At 43.8% G+C, this 13,992-nt stretch overlaps 1 protein-coding gene across 1 annotated transcript in view; it reads right to left on the bottom strand.

Annotated features, from left to right (window-relative positions):
- The window catches only part of LOC144161553 (receptor-type tyrosine-protein phosphatase mu-like), a 60,798-nt gene that overhangs the window by 17,777 nt on the left and 29,029 nt on the right, over window positions 1-13,992 (bottom strand). Inside the window, exons 3-6 of the mRNA XM_077692206.1 lie at window positions 9,211-9,363; window positions 6,651-6,784; window positions 3,583-3,766; window positions 3,449-3,519 (exon numbers count right to left, since the gene is read on the bottom strand). Of these exons, the coding sequence (XP_077548332.1) occupies window positions 3,449-3,519; window positions 3,583-3,766; window positions 6,651-6,784; window positions 9,211-9,363 (542 nt within the window). The remainder of the gene's footprint in view (window positions 1-3,448; window positions 3,520-3,582; window positions 3,767-6,650; window positions 6,785-9,210; window positions 9,364-13,992) is intronic.

Below are 13,992 nucleotides of genomic sequence, written 5' to 3'. Positions count from 1 at the left end.
CATTTTCATCATGGTTGAGGTTATTTATCTTTTATTGTAGCAGTTCATGACAGACCTTATCGAATGCTTTATATTAATATAAATAAATGCAGTTAGCTTGAGGTAAGCTGTCCATGATATTGTGGAATTTTTCAGTGAAAGATATGAGCTGGGTTTCGCAGGAATATGTTTTACCAAACCCTTGTTGCACTGGACTGAAAAATAACTTTGATTGAAGAATGTTTACAAGGTCTGTAAATATGATATCTTCGAGAAGTTTGCAGCAGATGCTAGTGAGAAAAACCGGCGATAGTTAGTAGGAGAATGCCTGTTTTTGGATTTATAGATAGGAACCACCTTCCAGATTTTCAATTCAAGAGGTCGCGGAGATCGATCGAGTGATTACTGAAACGTTTTGGCCAAGATGATTGAGCTCATCGCAGTGCTATTTTTTAAAAATTAGTGTCAACACTGCCATAACCCGGTGGAGGCTGAAACCAAAGTGTTTATAACATCGGCAATGCCAGGAGAGTCCACGGTCACTGGTGGCATTGGGACATAATTGCTGTGAGGTAGGTGTGGCAAAAAGCTGTAAGATGTATGCGAAAAATTGCTTACAAATGTTTTGTTAAGGATACCTGCACATTAACCTTGAAAAAATAATCACCACACATGTCTACAAGAGAGATGGAACAACTAGACGTCGGGTAATAGTGCGCTATTATTGTTTCACAGTTGATTTTTGCATGAATGTTAATTCATTCGACACGAAATTTTTTTAGCATCTTTGGGAGCCGTCACATAGCTGTCAGAAGCAGCTCTGTAGGCAGCCCATTTTGCATCGGTCTGAAAAATTTTAGCAGAATGATAACGACGTTTCTTTTTGCATGAGGCGTTTGATGCGTGTGTTGAACCATGGGCATTGCGCATGAGTAGTAATGAAACTCCAGGGGATGTACTTATCGGTTAGTCGGCGTACTTTGGAAGAAAACATATCCTAGTTAGTACGAACAGTTGGCTTTCAGTAATCTTTCAAAAAATGGCATTATCTCTACTCTGTGGATGATGGCGACGGTTAGGAGTACGGGGACTCAAAAGGACATGGAAGTTGAAGCGGTGAAAACGGTGAAAAATCTAAGCAGAGCTGCCGACTACGGGAAGACTGCACCATGCATGGGTGTTCGCCTGTCTTCTGCGATACCACAGTTTTGTCACGGCATCGAGATAAAACCACTGGAGAGCTGATAGAAGCATTTCACATTAAAAGGTTCGGAGATATATGTGTTAGTGCCCCTTCCATTTTTATAACAGACAAAGAATATTTTTATCTGTTCCACTCATTGCGATCGTAGCAGTTTCTTGATGTGTTATGGTTTTGCGGTTTTAATGCCCTTACCCTTCAGTTTTCGCGTGTACACCGGTATGCATATAACCACTGTAAAAAGTGACTTTCATGGTATTATCTTGCGCGAGATGAACGTGCCACATGAGATTTTAAAAATACCTATTTGTGTTTCTTTTCAGAAACAAAAAGTAGCGAGTTAGCGCAGTGTCGTCTTTGTTTTCCCACTGTTGTCTCTGTTGTGTGAGCGCTTCCACCTTCAAGCTGAACAGCTACCAACTAGGCCAATTGTCCGTTCTACTGCCGTAGTGAAACCAAGTGGGTAAGTGAAAATGTCGATAGCAGTGGCACGAATTCGCTTTCTTCGCTTGAAAATGGTGACGAAGAGGGAGAAGGAGCATGCCACTGCCTGGGAAATTAAAGTCACCAAAAAAGAGCAAAGGAGAGGAAGAAAATCGGAGATGAATGATGTTGAAAACCTCGTGTAATTCATTAACAAAAGCTGGTGATGAGGAAGCAGGGCGATAACATACACAAACAGTGTACTTTTGATGGCCTGCTGTAAGTGAGTAACATACGCGTTTCTCGATTGCTGCGAACATGCTCAGGTGGAAAATGTATGTTTATTGAAACAGCCAACAAAACTCCCCCTCCTCGTCTTTCAGTGCGGAAACGGTGATAAACTGAGTAGCGGGAGGTATTCAGAAAAGTTCGGAATCATGCACATGCGCATTAAGGCAGGTTGCAGTTAAAGGATACACTAATTTGACATGCTTTCGCGAAGAAAGGGTTTGACATAATTAGTTTCAATTACCTGAACCAAAGTCTTTGTTGTGTGAAGACAATGCTCTCTGAAATCATAATCCAGCAGTCACTAATGAAGTGCCGGACTAGGGTATCTTTTCTTTGGTGAAGGGTATCGGCTTCATGCAGGTTTTATGCGGTTGGCTTCCAGCCACAGCGTGCTTTTGTGCTTGCAATGGGCTAACAAAATTTTTAAGACTGATAATAATTTCTCGATAACCATTATTAAAATGTAACACAATTCAAAGAAAGGAAATTCCGGACCATCTCCACTAACGTGAAACCTATGCAGGAGCGAAGGATACAGTGTATGAGTGTATTCTTGGCGCCTTGGCGCTTTTGCCAACCCAGACGAAACCACTGGGTGGTAGACGTATACAGCTTTGCTGTAAAAGTCTCTTGTCTTTGAAACGCGAAGCTCTGTAGCGTGAGGCGCAAACGAGTATACCGGGTTTTTTTTTCGTACACGTTGCGTTCTAGCGCGAGGTGTAAATGAGTTTGCCGGTGTCTTAGCGCCATGACTCCATGAGACGACGCTTACGACAACTACATGAGAAGGCGACAGCAGCAGCCCCTAAGGGGGTTCGGCCAGAAAAGATTGCCTTTCTAGTCGCCGGTACCAGTGGTTGTTATGATGTACAAGCGTAATGTTGTGTGGAGATTGCCAAGCGTGGAATGAATATGTTAAATGTTTCCGTCATCGCGACAGTCTGGAGCCAAATGTCATAGCATATCCCATGGAACCTTGACAGTGTTGGTTTGTGCGTCATCCTAAAAATACTTTTTAAATGTTCTCAAAGGATACAAATTCATATTTGCATCTTTTATAGCTAAAAGCACTTCGGCATGTGAACGCGTGACGTACACAATCACGAATTTAGGGTAACAATATCGCACTTGTCCTCGGTTCGAGTGCAATTTCCGAAAGTCCCGCCTAAGTGAGCCCATACGCTGTGTAGCAAATGTACTCGCAAAATTTCAAGTCTCTAAATCTGCCATATTTGGCTGGGCGTTCATGATTCAGCCAGACAGACAGTTAGTCGGGCACTTCTCTTTATATGTATAGAAGGTTCATTCTGTGAAGCTAGCTTACTCAAAAGAAAATGCGATAAAATCCCCGAAAAGCAGCTTTTAAAGAAAAAGAAGATAAAAAATCCTTCGCTATGAACCTACCTGACACGAACAAAATATCAAATACTGAAAGTAATATCCAAGCTTCAGTATACAAGGTGTATTTTTTTATATGCCCGAAAAATGTTTCAGAATAAACAAAATTGTGGTCTGAAATTATGACAACCATAATTGCGCTTTTCAGACACTTACTTTCCACTTCACCAGAATCTCAGTGGTGCTGTTGCTGTCAATCATGATGTTCTGGGGGGGCATTGTTGGTGCTGAAAAAAATAACGCGTTATTGTGAGCTTCAAAACCATCGCCCATCCACTACGACAACTCACTTCCGCAGGCTGTTTGAAAGCGGCTAGAAGAAGCTCCGTCTTCTCTGTAGTTCCCGTCCTTATCCACGACCAATACACGAACCTCGTAGTCCGTGCCAATCCGTAGCCCGTTCAGGAAAACAGCGTACCTCCACGTTTCGTTAATTGCTCTCACAAAATGGGTACTCCATGTTTCGTTTGCCACCTGAGTTCATAGAAGGGTATATTTTAAACAATGGTGAAAGAGGCCATGAAGACAAAATGCATGTGTGGTTCATTAAGAATAGTGCCTTGTCCAGCGTTAAATATTTCCAACTCTCTCGCCAGCTTTGAAATAGCGGAGGCAGTAGGAAAACAGACGAAGCTTTAGCGGCTCCGCAGCGACTTTCCGGCCAAATCTCTATGACGTCACCGTATCTTCTTTGTGCAATTTACGGCCACCGACGGGAGCCATAACCAAGAAACTTCCCTGGTTGAATGTAGGGGGCGTCTAGTTCAGTTTAATCGTATCACCTAAACGATAACGTGAAGAAACGCACTGAAAACTATAAGTCCTCCTCCTATTGCGTTTTTGCTTCCGTTGTGTAGCGCAATATATGAGTTTTTATTGCGGGCGTTTTTTTTCGTATAAACAAACGTATTTCGCTGCTGGAACAGAGCCGAGTGAGTTACTGAAGGCTATTCCATTCAAACTGAACAAGGTTCCATCTTGTCATTATAACGCTTACAACGACAAATAATGACGAAAGGCCCATTTTACTTGTGAAAGTGTTTAACCGCATACGCTCGAGCTTTTCTCCAGATGTCAGTGGCCGTCAAGCTCTGGCCAGTGGGGGTGGCCACTGGTACTTCTTGTGTGCTTTTCTTCTGTGCATTTCACTCGCCTTCTTCACTAATGAGCATCAGATAGTTTGTCTCGTGAAAGTTAAAAATCCTGGTTGGCTTAAGCCGGACTTTTTTTTATTTCTGAAGGTTAAATCGGGATGGGGGGGGGGAGCAAAACATATTGTACCGCATTGAGACAGTATATAGACAAGACTGACGCAGCAGCGCGACTTTTACGAGGTTGATTCACTTTCACTTCAACCCTCGGTGCCTGAAGTTTGTGTAACCGAACCTAGCGGGATATTAGGGCACGTAAGAGAGGTCTTTTTATTGTTGCTGAACGTATTGGCTTGAAGCACGCAAAAAAACATCTTTAAAATTCTGCAATAGTGGACAAAGCTTGTGGCCTCATCCGTCGAATTTTCTAGGAGTCAGCCTAAGCTTTCTTACGTGACTTCGTATCAGTGTCGTCGTAAGACTTCACTGAAATGCAGTTAGACAGCCAGCTTTACCTAAACGAAGTCACTCTTTAGTGGGGTTGAGTGCTAGCATTGCCCGGGCTTCGCAGAAACGTTTAAATAGGAAAAAAAAACATAGAAAATTACTGGAAAAAGGCCGTCTGCTTTATTCTCCTGTTTTTTTGAAAAGAGGCAAAACATTGAATGTGCTTCGCGCAGCGAATATAAATGGGGCAAGAACCCGCATTCAGAAGTTTTGTGTGAACCCTTTAAGTGCCGTAGAACACAACCACACACGAAACTTTAAACAACACCCCCTGTAATTTCTTCCATTTCTTCCAAAGCTAAGCAGGGTGGGGAAATTGCGTTGTCACTGGAGACCATAATGGAACCGTACAACAGGTTCTTGCATTGGTAGTTTTATTAGTCTGCTATTGACTCACAAATTTAAAACATGCCCCGCCCATGGCGCACAACGTGCTCGAATTCTTGACAATTTGAAAGTTCTTTACCGACTTTGTTCATCAAGACAGTGGCTGAAATGTCTTACGCCATTCTCAGAACGCCTCTCAACAGGGGGAGGGAGGAACACGCATCTTGGAATTTTTAAAGGAGCCGTACGGATAAACCACAAGTTTTGTCAATTCGAAAGATTGCCTCGTTAGAATCATACTGACACCACTTTTAACTCATACTTCTCTGAAATAAAGTATGGAATTAGACCAAATTGGAATGGCCTTGCGACCCACTAGCTCATTTCCCGCAACAGAACCTATGATGTTTTATGCCTCGCTGCGCCATTGGCTGAGGCCGGCAAAAAGCAAACGTAAATTAGCAGTGCTTATAAGCTATCTGACAGAGCTATTTTGCGATAAAATGTACTGTATATTCATTTTACAGCAGTAAGAATGGTGCGGTAAGCAATGAAAGTTACGAAAATACATGTCAACATAGAAGTAACGATTCGCAATGCTGTTGGTACTACGCTTGTTTTAGCTGCACAGGCGTGCGCGGCTTTGGAGTTGCGTAACACGGCACTGGCCGTTTGGCGTAAGCGACGTTGCCTTACGTGACCTTATTATTCGAGCATACCGATGTTTCCCTAAATGATTATTTTCTATCGTAAAAAAAAGAAGTCAGTTCCAAATAAGTTCCAAAACGAAGCAATGGACAACGGTCCGCGGCTCCGTATGGCAGCGTCATCTGGGAGGACTGACGGTAAGCAAGGCTGCAGATCCTATTGGCTCACTGGCAGTTCGTTTGAATATCCGTCCTTCTCACTTCATGGCAGACGGCATGAAAACACACGATTTGGCGGGTGATTCCAAATTTTAACCTAAATTAAATAATTTCTTAGTGAATACGGCATCGCTCGCAGCCGGGCTAGCTCGGGGCACCCTATAAAACACGGAAGCTTTTGAATAAAATAAATTGTATTTTGTGTTCATGGCCCCTTTAAGGAGCCTAATGTTTATGAATGCCTGAACGTTTGACCGCATATTACCCTTGGTACCCATTTGTTCTCGGAATGTAAGATCCGTGGATCAGTTCCACTGAGAATTATTCCCAGGGACTTGGAATCAGGTGCGTAAAGTTTCCGACCACTTCTGGCAGTACTAAGAGCTTCATTTTAAAACAGATCTCCATCTTTATTACAAATGCACTGAAGCCCACGCACATGTTTGTGTGAATGGCTTGATGAAACCAGTGTTAGATGTTACGGTGCTAAAACGATGTCAGTGCCGGCTAAGCGGAGAGCGAGGTTTAGAGGGTTTTCTTTCTATTTATAAACAGTGTGTTACCTACCTTGTATTCGACGCGATATTCCTGAGGATCGCCTTCCCCGTCGTCGACATTTTTGGTCCAAGCTTTGAATTCAATAGTCGCCTCTTTTTCGGTTATTCCAGTAACTGATGGTTTGCTTTTGAAAAGGGGGTAGCCTGAAATTTTTGTAAGAAATATCGATGAGACGAAGAAATGGTTTGTTCGTAAGCCGGTTGATTGTGACTGTTGGATCAAGACGTGTAACACATAAGCCGGCAGATTTAACTAAACTGGGTGAGTGATTCGTTGACATTTTTAAATGCGAGTGCAAAGACGCTGCGAAGCTACGCTTCGGAAACGATGCTTTGATTTGTTAACTCACTAGGTGTGTAGCCTGTCAAATTTGAAACTGGGAATTTAGCTGTGACGACTGGTGTTTATAGCCGAAAGGCAGGATTCTGTCCTACAGGGTCTGGTATATAACCTGCTCTTGGCTTCAATACTACCATGAAGGTGGGTGTTAGGCCGAATGCAGTTGGCATTAGAGTGAGGTATACTGCTGGGAGAGTTCAGAGTTTGTAAGAGCACATCATGCGAAAAGCAAACTGTCGTAGTCATTAATGCGTTCACTGTTTGTAGCCCGTGAAAGACTGCTTTTATGTTTTAACGTAAATTTTTCTTGTGGTTTTTAACTTCGCACGCAATCAACGTGTGGTGCAAAAGCGATGATACTAAATTCTTTGACCTAAAATAAAAACACCGGTGCGTTTTCGTCCGTTTAGATAGGAGTGTATCGGTGCTGTAGAGTTTAAGCGATTGCACTATGTTAGTGTTATGCGAATGATGCGGTCAACACATTCGCGGTATCGCTAAGTCCTGGGCACATTTCACCAGCAGATCATTATCCGCGCGTGTTGTAGTATCACAGTGACTTAAGAGTGGTGCTGCTGAATCCAATGCCGCGGATTCGATTCCGTACTAGGCGGGCTTTCTTCTGATTGAGGCGAAAGACAAAAATGCCAATGTGTCTTGGTGGGCTTTTTTCTGATGGAGGGGATAAACGAAAATGCCTAGGTGTCGATATTTTGGTTCGGGTTAAAGTTCATCAGGTGGTCTAAAATAACGAGAGCCCTTCACGAAGAGGCGTCGCAAGGCCGAGATGTACTTTAGGCACGCAAAATACCCCAAAATAAATTCGAAACCGGGAATTATACCCATTCCGATGGATGTTTTGTTCTTCTATACATAAAGAAATAACTGTCCAAAGTTTGTTGACCTCGTACGTCCCCAGAACCAATCAAGCCCATAATTTTGGTTTTTCGGGCTTTGATATGGGTCGTTTGTCACCACGCCGCTTCTTACCACGAAAAATTAAAATAAAATTACATTAGATCGTCCCGAATAATGCTGGTGGATCGGTCTTTCCATGGGACAGACTCACCTGCTAAACTGAATTGCGTAATATTTCCCCTCCCTCCTTTCTTGTTCGGTGGAATTAAAGGGGCCCATGAAGACAGAATGCAAGTTTGTTTAAGTTGAAAGGGCTGGTTCTTTTTAACGCACTCAACGTCATTCCAGCTAAACAAGACGTTCTGTTTAGCCAAAAGACAAAAGAAATACGAAAGAACTTTTAAATGTCGCGCCACAGTGACGTAGCCTAAACAGGAGTAACGTAATATGGTCAAGCAATAAAAACAATTTTGCCAATTTGCTAGCCGCACGCGCGCACACTGATATTTCTTGGCGGTAGCTTAGGTCTGTGGCCGCCAATCACATCAACAGTATTCTGCGAAGTGACAAACAAATAGCTGTGAAGTGGCTGTGTAGCCGCCACTGCTCTATCTGTTAAGTTTAATCTCTGGATTATTTGTTTCAAGTTCGAGATAAAAATTTCTATCATTGTTATGGGGACAAAGTAGCATTCTTAATCGACCAAACTTGTATTTATTCTTCATGACGTCATAGCTGCCGAAACGCCGTCGTCGTTCGAAGTTGCTTTCTGCAAAGGAAGCAGATGCATAGCCTCTTTCCTACTCCCAGCTAGAACTAACCTGCATCCTCCGAAGCATGCGGTTAAGCCTGCAACGTTTAAGCCTGCATGCGACGCGTAAGATCTGATCAGTTTTCAGTGACCTTTGGTTTCAGGGCAAAAACAACTTTGCAAGGCACTTGGAATGAGGTCGTTCATGTAGTAGAAATTTCTTTACTTATGTTTGAATCGTCTTCATCATATATAGGGTACAGACGCCAACTGCTTCCACGTAAAGTATCTTGACAAATAACTTCTTGCAACATTATGCTGAAAGCGGTATTTTCCCTTCCACATTGTTATGGTTGAGGTTATGGTTCATTTCCCTGACACAGACGTTAAGTTAGAAAGGCGAGAAACGTTTGAAAGCAGTTTCTTTCAATGAATTTAACTGTAAGTACGACACACAATGTTAAACACAGCTTCAACGTCTGTACTCACTGTAGGTGTCACAGTCACAAGCGAGTTGTTTTGACTGAGGACGTACTTGTTACTAAGAAAATTTTGAGTAAATATGGATTAAAATGGCCGAAATCCCGTCAAAAATGTGAAAATAAAGTTGCTGTGACTAACTTGTGTCGCAGAAGGGCGCGTTCCTCCAGCCTTGGCGACACATCCCCCGGTCTTGTCGACAGGTGCCCGAGTAGATGTCGCAGAACGGCGCGGTCTTGCAGAAGCAGATTCGGCTCTGCTTGCAGTCTGCTCCATAGGTGTGAGGAGGACATGCTGTGACGCAAGGGAAGGGGGAAAGCAAAAGGAAGACAAGCATATTTTTCGCTAAAATGTAAAAGATGAGCAACAACACCATCATCATTCTCCTAATCAGGCTGTGTATGTTCATTGGGAGCCGAAGACCAGTACCGTAGGCTTTTAGATGCTCCAATGCTACCATGTCCAAATTTCGTCTCTGCGAAGAGTTCTCTCATCTCATCGCTACATCGAGTTAAGTGCCTTTCTTTATTTCTCGTCCCGTCTCTCGGTAGACCCTCGGGTGCCGCATCAGCGCCCCTTCTGTTATTTGCGTTAAAATCGCTTACCGACTACACTTATTCTGCAATTTGGCTTTTATGTCTTCCGCTCGAATTCGTTCCCTAAACGAAAACGCCAGTGTCCTATCCGTTAGCGCTACTTTCATCAGCTTTCTTTGCATGACTGGATGTGACGTTGCCATAAACACGCCTTCGAAGTTTTTCGTGAGTCCCGAATTTTCAGGCCCAGAAATCGTGACCAGTAGTACCCATTGGTTGTATACCTTCCTCTTCAGTCACAGAGCTTTGCTAATGTTTATGATTCGGAACTGCCTGCTCAATGATTCCTTGCTGATACTAGTCCTACACGGGATTTTTTTCTTGGGTAGGCATCAGCATGGACAACTTCGCTAAAATGATTATAATCATGGACATCTTGCGTTGGCTTAATTACCTTGGCTGAATTCCCTTGTCCTAAGGTTAGACCTTAAGCTTGTATATTCAATATTATTTGCGAAATCTTTATATTAGTCTTCGTCGCTACCTCGAGCCATATGAGTGTCGTTAATGAAGCATTTTACTTCAGCTGTTAAGACTCGTAGAGCAGAACACTGCCGCCCGCAAATCTTACACGGCAAACATATTCTTAATTTGCTCACAATTGAGACGTTTCCTTACGTAGCTTTCCAAATTCTCCCGCTTCACTTTATATCAACAGTTCTAGCCGCTAGTGTCTGCTTGCCTGAAAGCCAAGTCTTGCGGAGAACCTCTAATTTTTAAGGCAAAAGCCTTAAGGGCCCTATATTAAAAAAAATCGTCGTTTTTGGGGTTGTTGTTGTTCACTTAAAGAAATGGCGGCCAGTGTGCATGACAGTCGTGGCCAAATGAAATGCGGACATGGAAATATAAACCAGAATACGAAAATTCGAAAATACTGTTCGTAGAGGTCAAATAATGGCGCGCTACTGAGATCCATATTTCCCGAGATCCATATTTCCCGAGTTTGTTGCAATAATTAGGCGATGCTTCAATTTGACCTTTATGGAAAGAAATTGCGCTATTTGAATGTTCGGTTGAAATTTTTTTTATCGCGATTCGTTTGTTCATGAGTGTACAGAGTGAAATAACTAAATAAACAAATAAATAATAAATAATAAATAGATAAAAAGCATCCATTACACTAATAACAAATGGTTAACGAACGAAGCGGTGACACGCGTCCCATGTCTTCTACTTGAAGCTGCACCGCAGCACAGCCGCTACTACTGCCCGACATTGTCGCTTCAGGCTGAGCTTTATGCAGCAGCTCACTGCGGGCGTGCTCCACTCCGGGTTAGTCACTTTTTCCCTCGCTCCTCTTTGCCGTTCCGACTTTCCAGAAGTGATAGACGCGACAACACTGTAGCAACGTCATCTACAGGCACGTTGGGCTGATGTTTGCCGCAAAACCAGCAGCGCTATTTCCCGTGTCCTGGTGGTTCAGGTCGTCATCTCCTTTGTTAAAGATGCCATGCTCAGCAGCACCTCAGTTCGAACACCCAATTTACGCAAGCGTCGCCCCCCTGACTGAGATACCAACAGCCATGACTCTCACAACGGAAGCCAGGGGCGCCCACACACCGAATACTGCTGGTAATATCCCAACAACCGCCAGGGCGAACAAACAGTTTAAGCGGCGCAAGTGACAAGGCGTCAGTCGCTGATATTCTAGCCGACCATTCATGTTATAGGTAATGAAAAAGGCAAGGAGGAATACATGCACTCATCACGGCTTTCTTTCTTCAGGCCTTGTTTCAGCGCAAGCCTTGCATACCATTAATCACGGCATGCCGCAGGCACTGGGTGATAGCCGGTCGAGAAATCACCCCTCTGTTGTCGATGACCTAACATGGGCTGCAGGAAAACTTACTACTAAAAGCGCTGCGCTCCCAACGGCGTCTGTCCGGTGCAGGATGCCTATAAACCCACTCGTTTAAAGAGAAGAGCATTTCAATGGCTCGCCTTGTCGTCGTAGCTCGCTGTAACGCAAGGGCTATGTTAAGACTACCGACGCAAAAGCCATGTCGTGATCTATGGATGTAAAAAAACGGCGTGTCATGCCGTTTCGTTGGCTGAGGCGTGAAATGATGTCATTGTTCAAAGTTATTACGACAGATGAGGTAATAGCCTCAACCCGGCCTAACCCGTAACGCTTGATTGCCGGAAACAGGCGGCGCAGCGAGATAACGGACCCAAGTAGATCCCGGCGGACCGTCATAGCGGCGTCCAAAACAGGCGTGCAAAGTGAAGCGCTTTATATAGTCACAACCGTTCGAAACTCGTGAACCGCTGGCGCTTGTGCTACATCTTCCCGTTGTTTAGCGCAAGGAACACTGCAGGCACATTTGAGGCAAAATATACGTAATTCAGCGGGCAGCACCCGCGTTTATTTAGCTAGGAACTCTCGTTGGGTTTGGTTTTACAATATTAAGCCAAAAAAGTGGTAATGCAAGAAAAAAATGACGCGTTGTAAAGTGCACAGCAAGCCGCCGGCTGGGCTGGCACTTCCGGGATGAAAAGCAAGCACAGAAAGAACAGAACTTTTACTGGCGCTGTTTCAGGTAGAGTGCTTGGGAGCACTACGAAAGCGGGAAATTTGAATCGCTTTGGACAAACCTCCGTTCCAGTGGTCAAGACAGGAGTGAGACAAGGCGGCGAAGAGCGTGATGGGTAGTAGCAGTGAGCGGATAGCGGCGCTAGTGCCCTATACGGCGAATGACTGCTGTGCACTTCCGATGACTTTCACGTTGAGTGGAATGTCTTTATGTTTCTGTACTTTGGTTTAATTTCCTCTCCAGCCAGCTTCTTTGTTTAGCCCAGCCCAACGGCTTCATCGACAACCCACAAAGCATTGTCGGATCCAGGCATGCTCTCGACACAACTAGAACGGCATTACCAAGGTATTTTTACCGTATACGAGCTGACATCGTCGCAAATCAAGCCGCCAATACCAAAAGCACCCGTTTATTCTATGAATGTGAAAATAGCTTGATGACACAGGAAACCCGTCACGCCGCGATAACTTAATCGTCATAACATTGTCAATCCTAACGCAAAAGAAACAAATGACGGAACAGAACAACTTATTCTTAACGCTGTCTCGAACAGCTGAAAAGAAAAATCACCCGAAAGAAACAGATCGTGTACATCGACTCGAAAGCCACACAACTGATCGCTGCCCCCCCATTGATTTTCCGGTTCACGTTCTAAAAAACAAACCAAAACACCCTTACTAATGCCCGATTGTTCAAAGGAAGTAATTTTAGCATTGGCGACGATATTTCACTCAAGGTTTGCACTTCCCGCCATGATTTAGTTGCGTTCACCAATCGGAAAATTTCAAGACACACCTCGAAACTTCGCACATGTGCTCGAAACACTACTGCCACGCATCGCAGCACTCATAGAAATCGCCGCGCCCGAAGAGCAAAGCGCACCGCCCCCGAATCCAATCGCAAAATAATTTTTCTTTTTTTATACTCTTTCCAAATAGTAGTAGCCCCACGCCGAAGCGTCAAGTCGTGTCTAACGCTGCGGCGCCTTCGAACATCAACATGTTGGTACCTAAAGCAGTATTGCTTACCCATGAAGGTACCGACGCCTTTTCCATTCCCTAGTTGCTACTTTATTGGAGCAATCTGGCTGCAGGAGTGCTCCACTACGCAACAGCAAAAGCCCACACCCGATAAGTGCAAACTTTTTGCATTTCATAATTTGTTTAAAAGGTCCGACACCTGCATATTGTTAGTACTTGAGAAGTGTGACCGGAGGAGCTGCTCAGTGGCTAAGCGGTTTGCTGCTGACCACAAGTTGCCTCGATCTCCCTTCCCCACTGCCGTTTTTTTGAAGTAGATGGAAATCTTGGACGTCCATGTACGAGATTTTGATCCACGTTTAATATCATCAGCTGGTTAAAATACGTCTGCCGGCTTGCAACGTAGGCTCCCCCTAGGAGCAGAGATGTAGCACCGGGCATCAAATGCGCCGGTTTTTTTCAATGTGTTTGCGCGGAAAACAACAAAAAAGATAAGGCAAATCACGTTGTTTTAAACTATTAAGCAAAAAGTAAGTAAAACCGAATAATTAAAAAGCGCACCAAAACGTGAATATTGCTCTATATTTTTCTTTTCCCTCCCTTTCACAACCAAACGTGTAATCAATACGAAGAAAGTGAACTCCGTGGTCAGTTTTTGATGAGGGTACAGTGCACAAATTCCGCTTGTACATATAAAAATAACAATAGATATGTCAGGGAAAACTCTTAAGATGTGCACTTAATCCCTCGGCAAGAAACTGCAGCCCTCGACCTTGTCTTGGATGCAGAAACAGTAATAAAGCAAATGACACT

Source organism: Haemaphysalis longicornis, unplaced genomic scaffold (assembly GCF_048455015.1).
Source record: "Haemaphysalis longicornis isolate Haplotype H1 unplaced genomic scaffold, Haemaphysalis longicornis Haplotype H1 scaffold_12, whole genome shotgun sequence".
NCBI classification, from domain to species: Eukaryota; Metazoa; Arthropoda; class Arachnida; order Ixodida; family Ixodidae; genus Haemaphysalis; species Haemaphysalis longicornis.
This window is presented reverse-complemented; position numbering and strand designations above follow the sequence as displayed.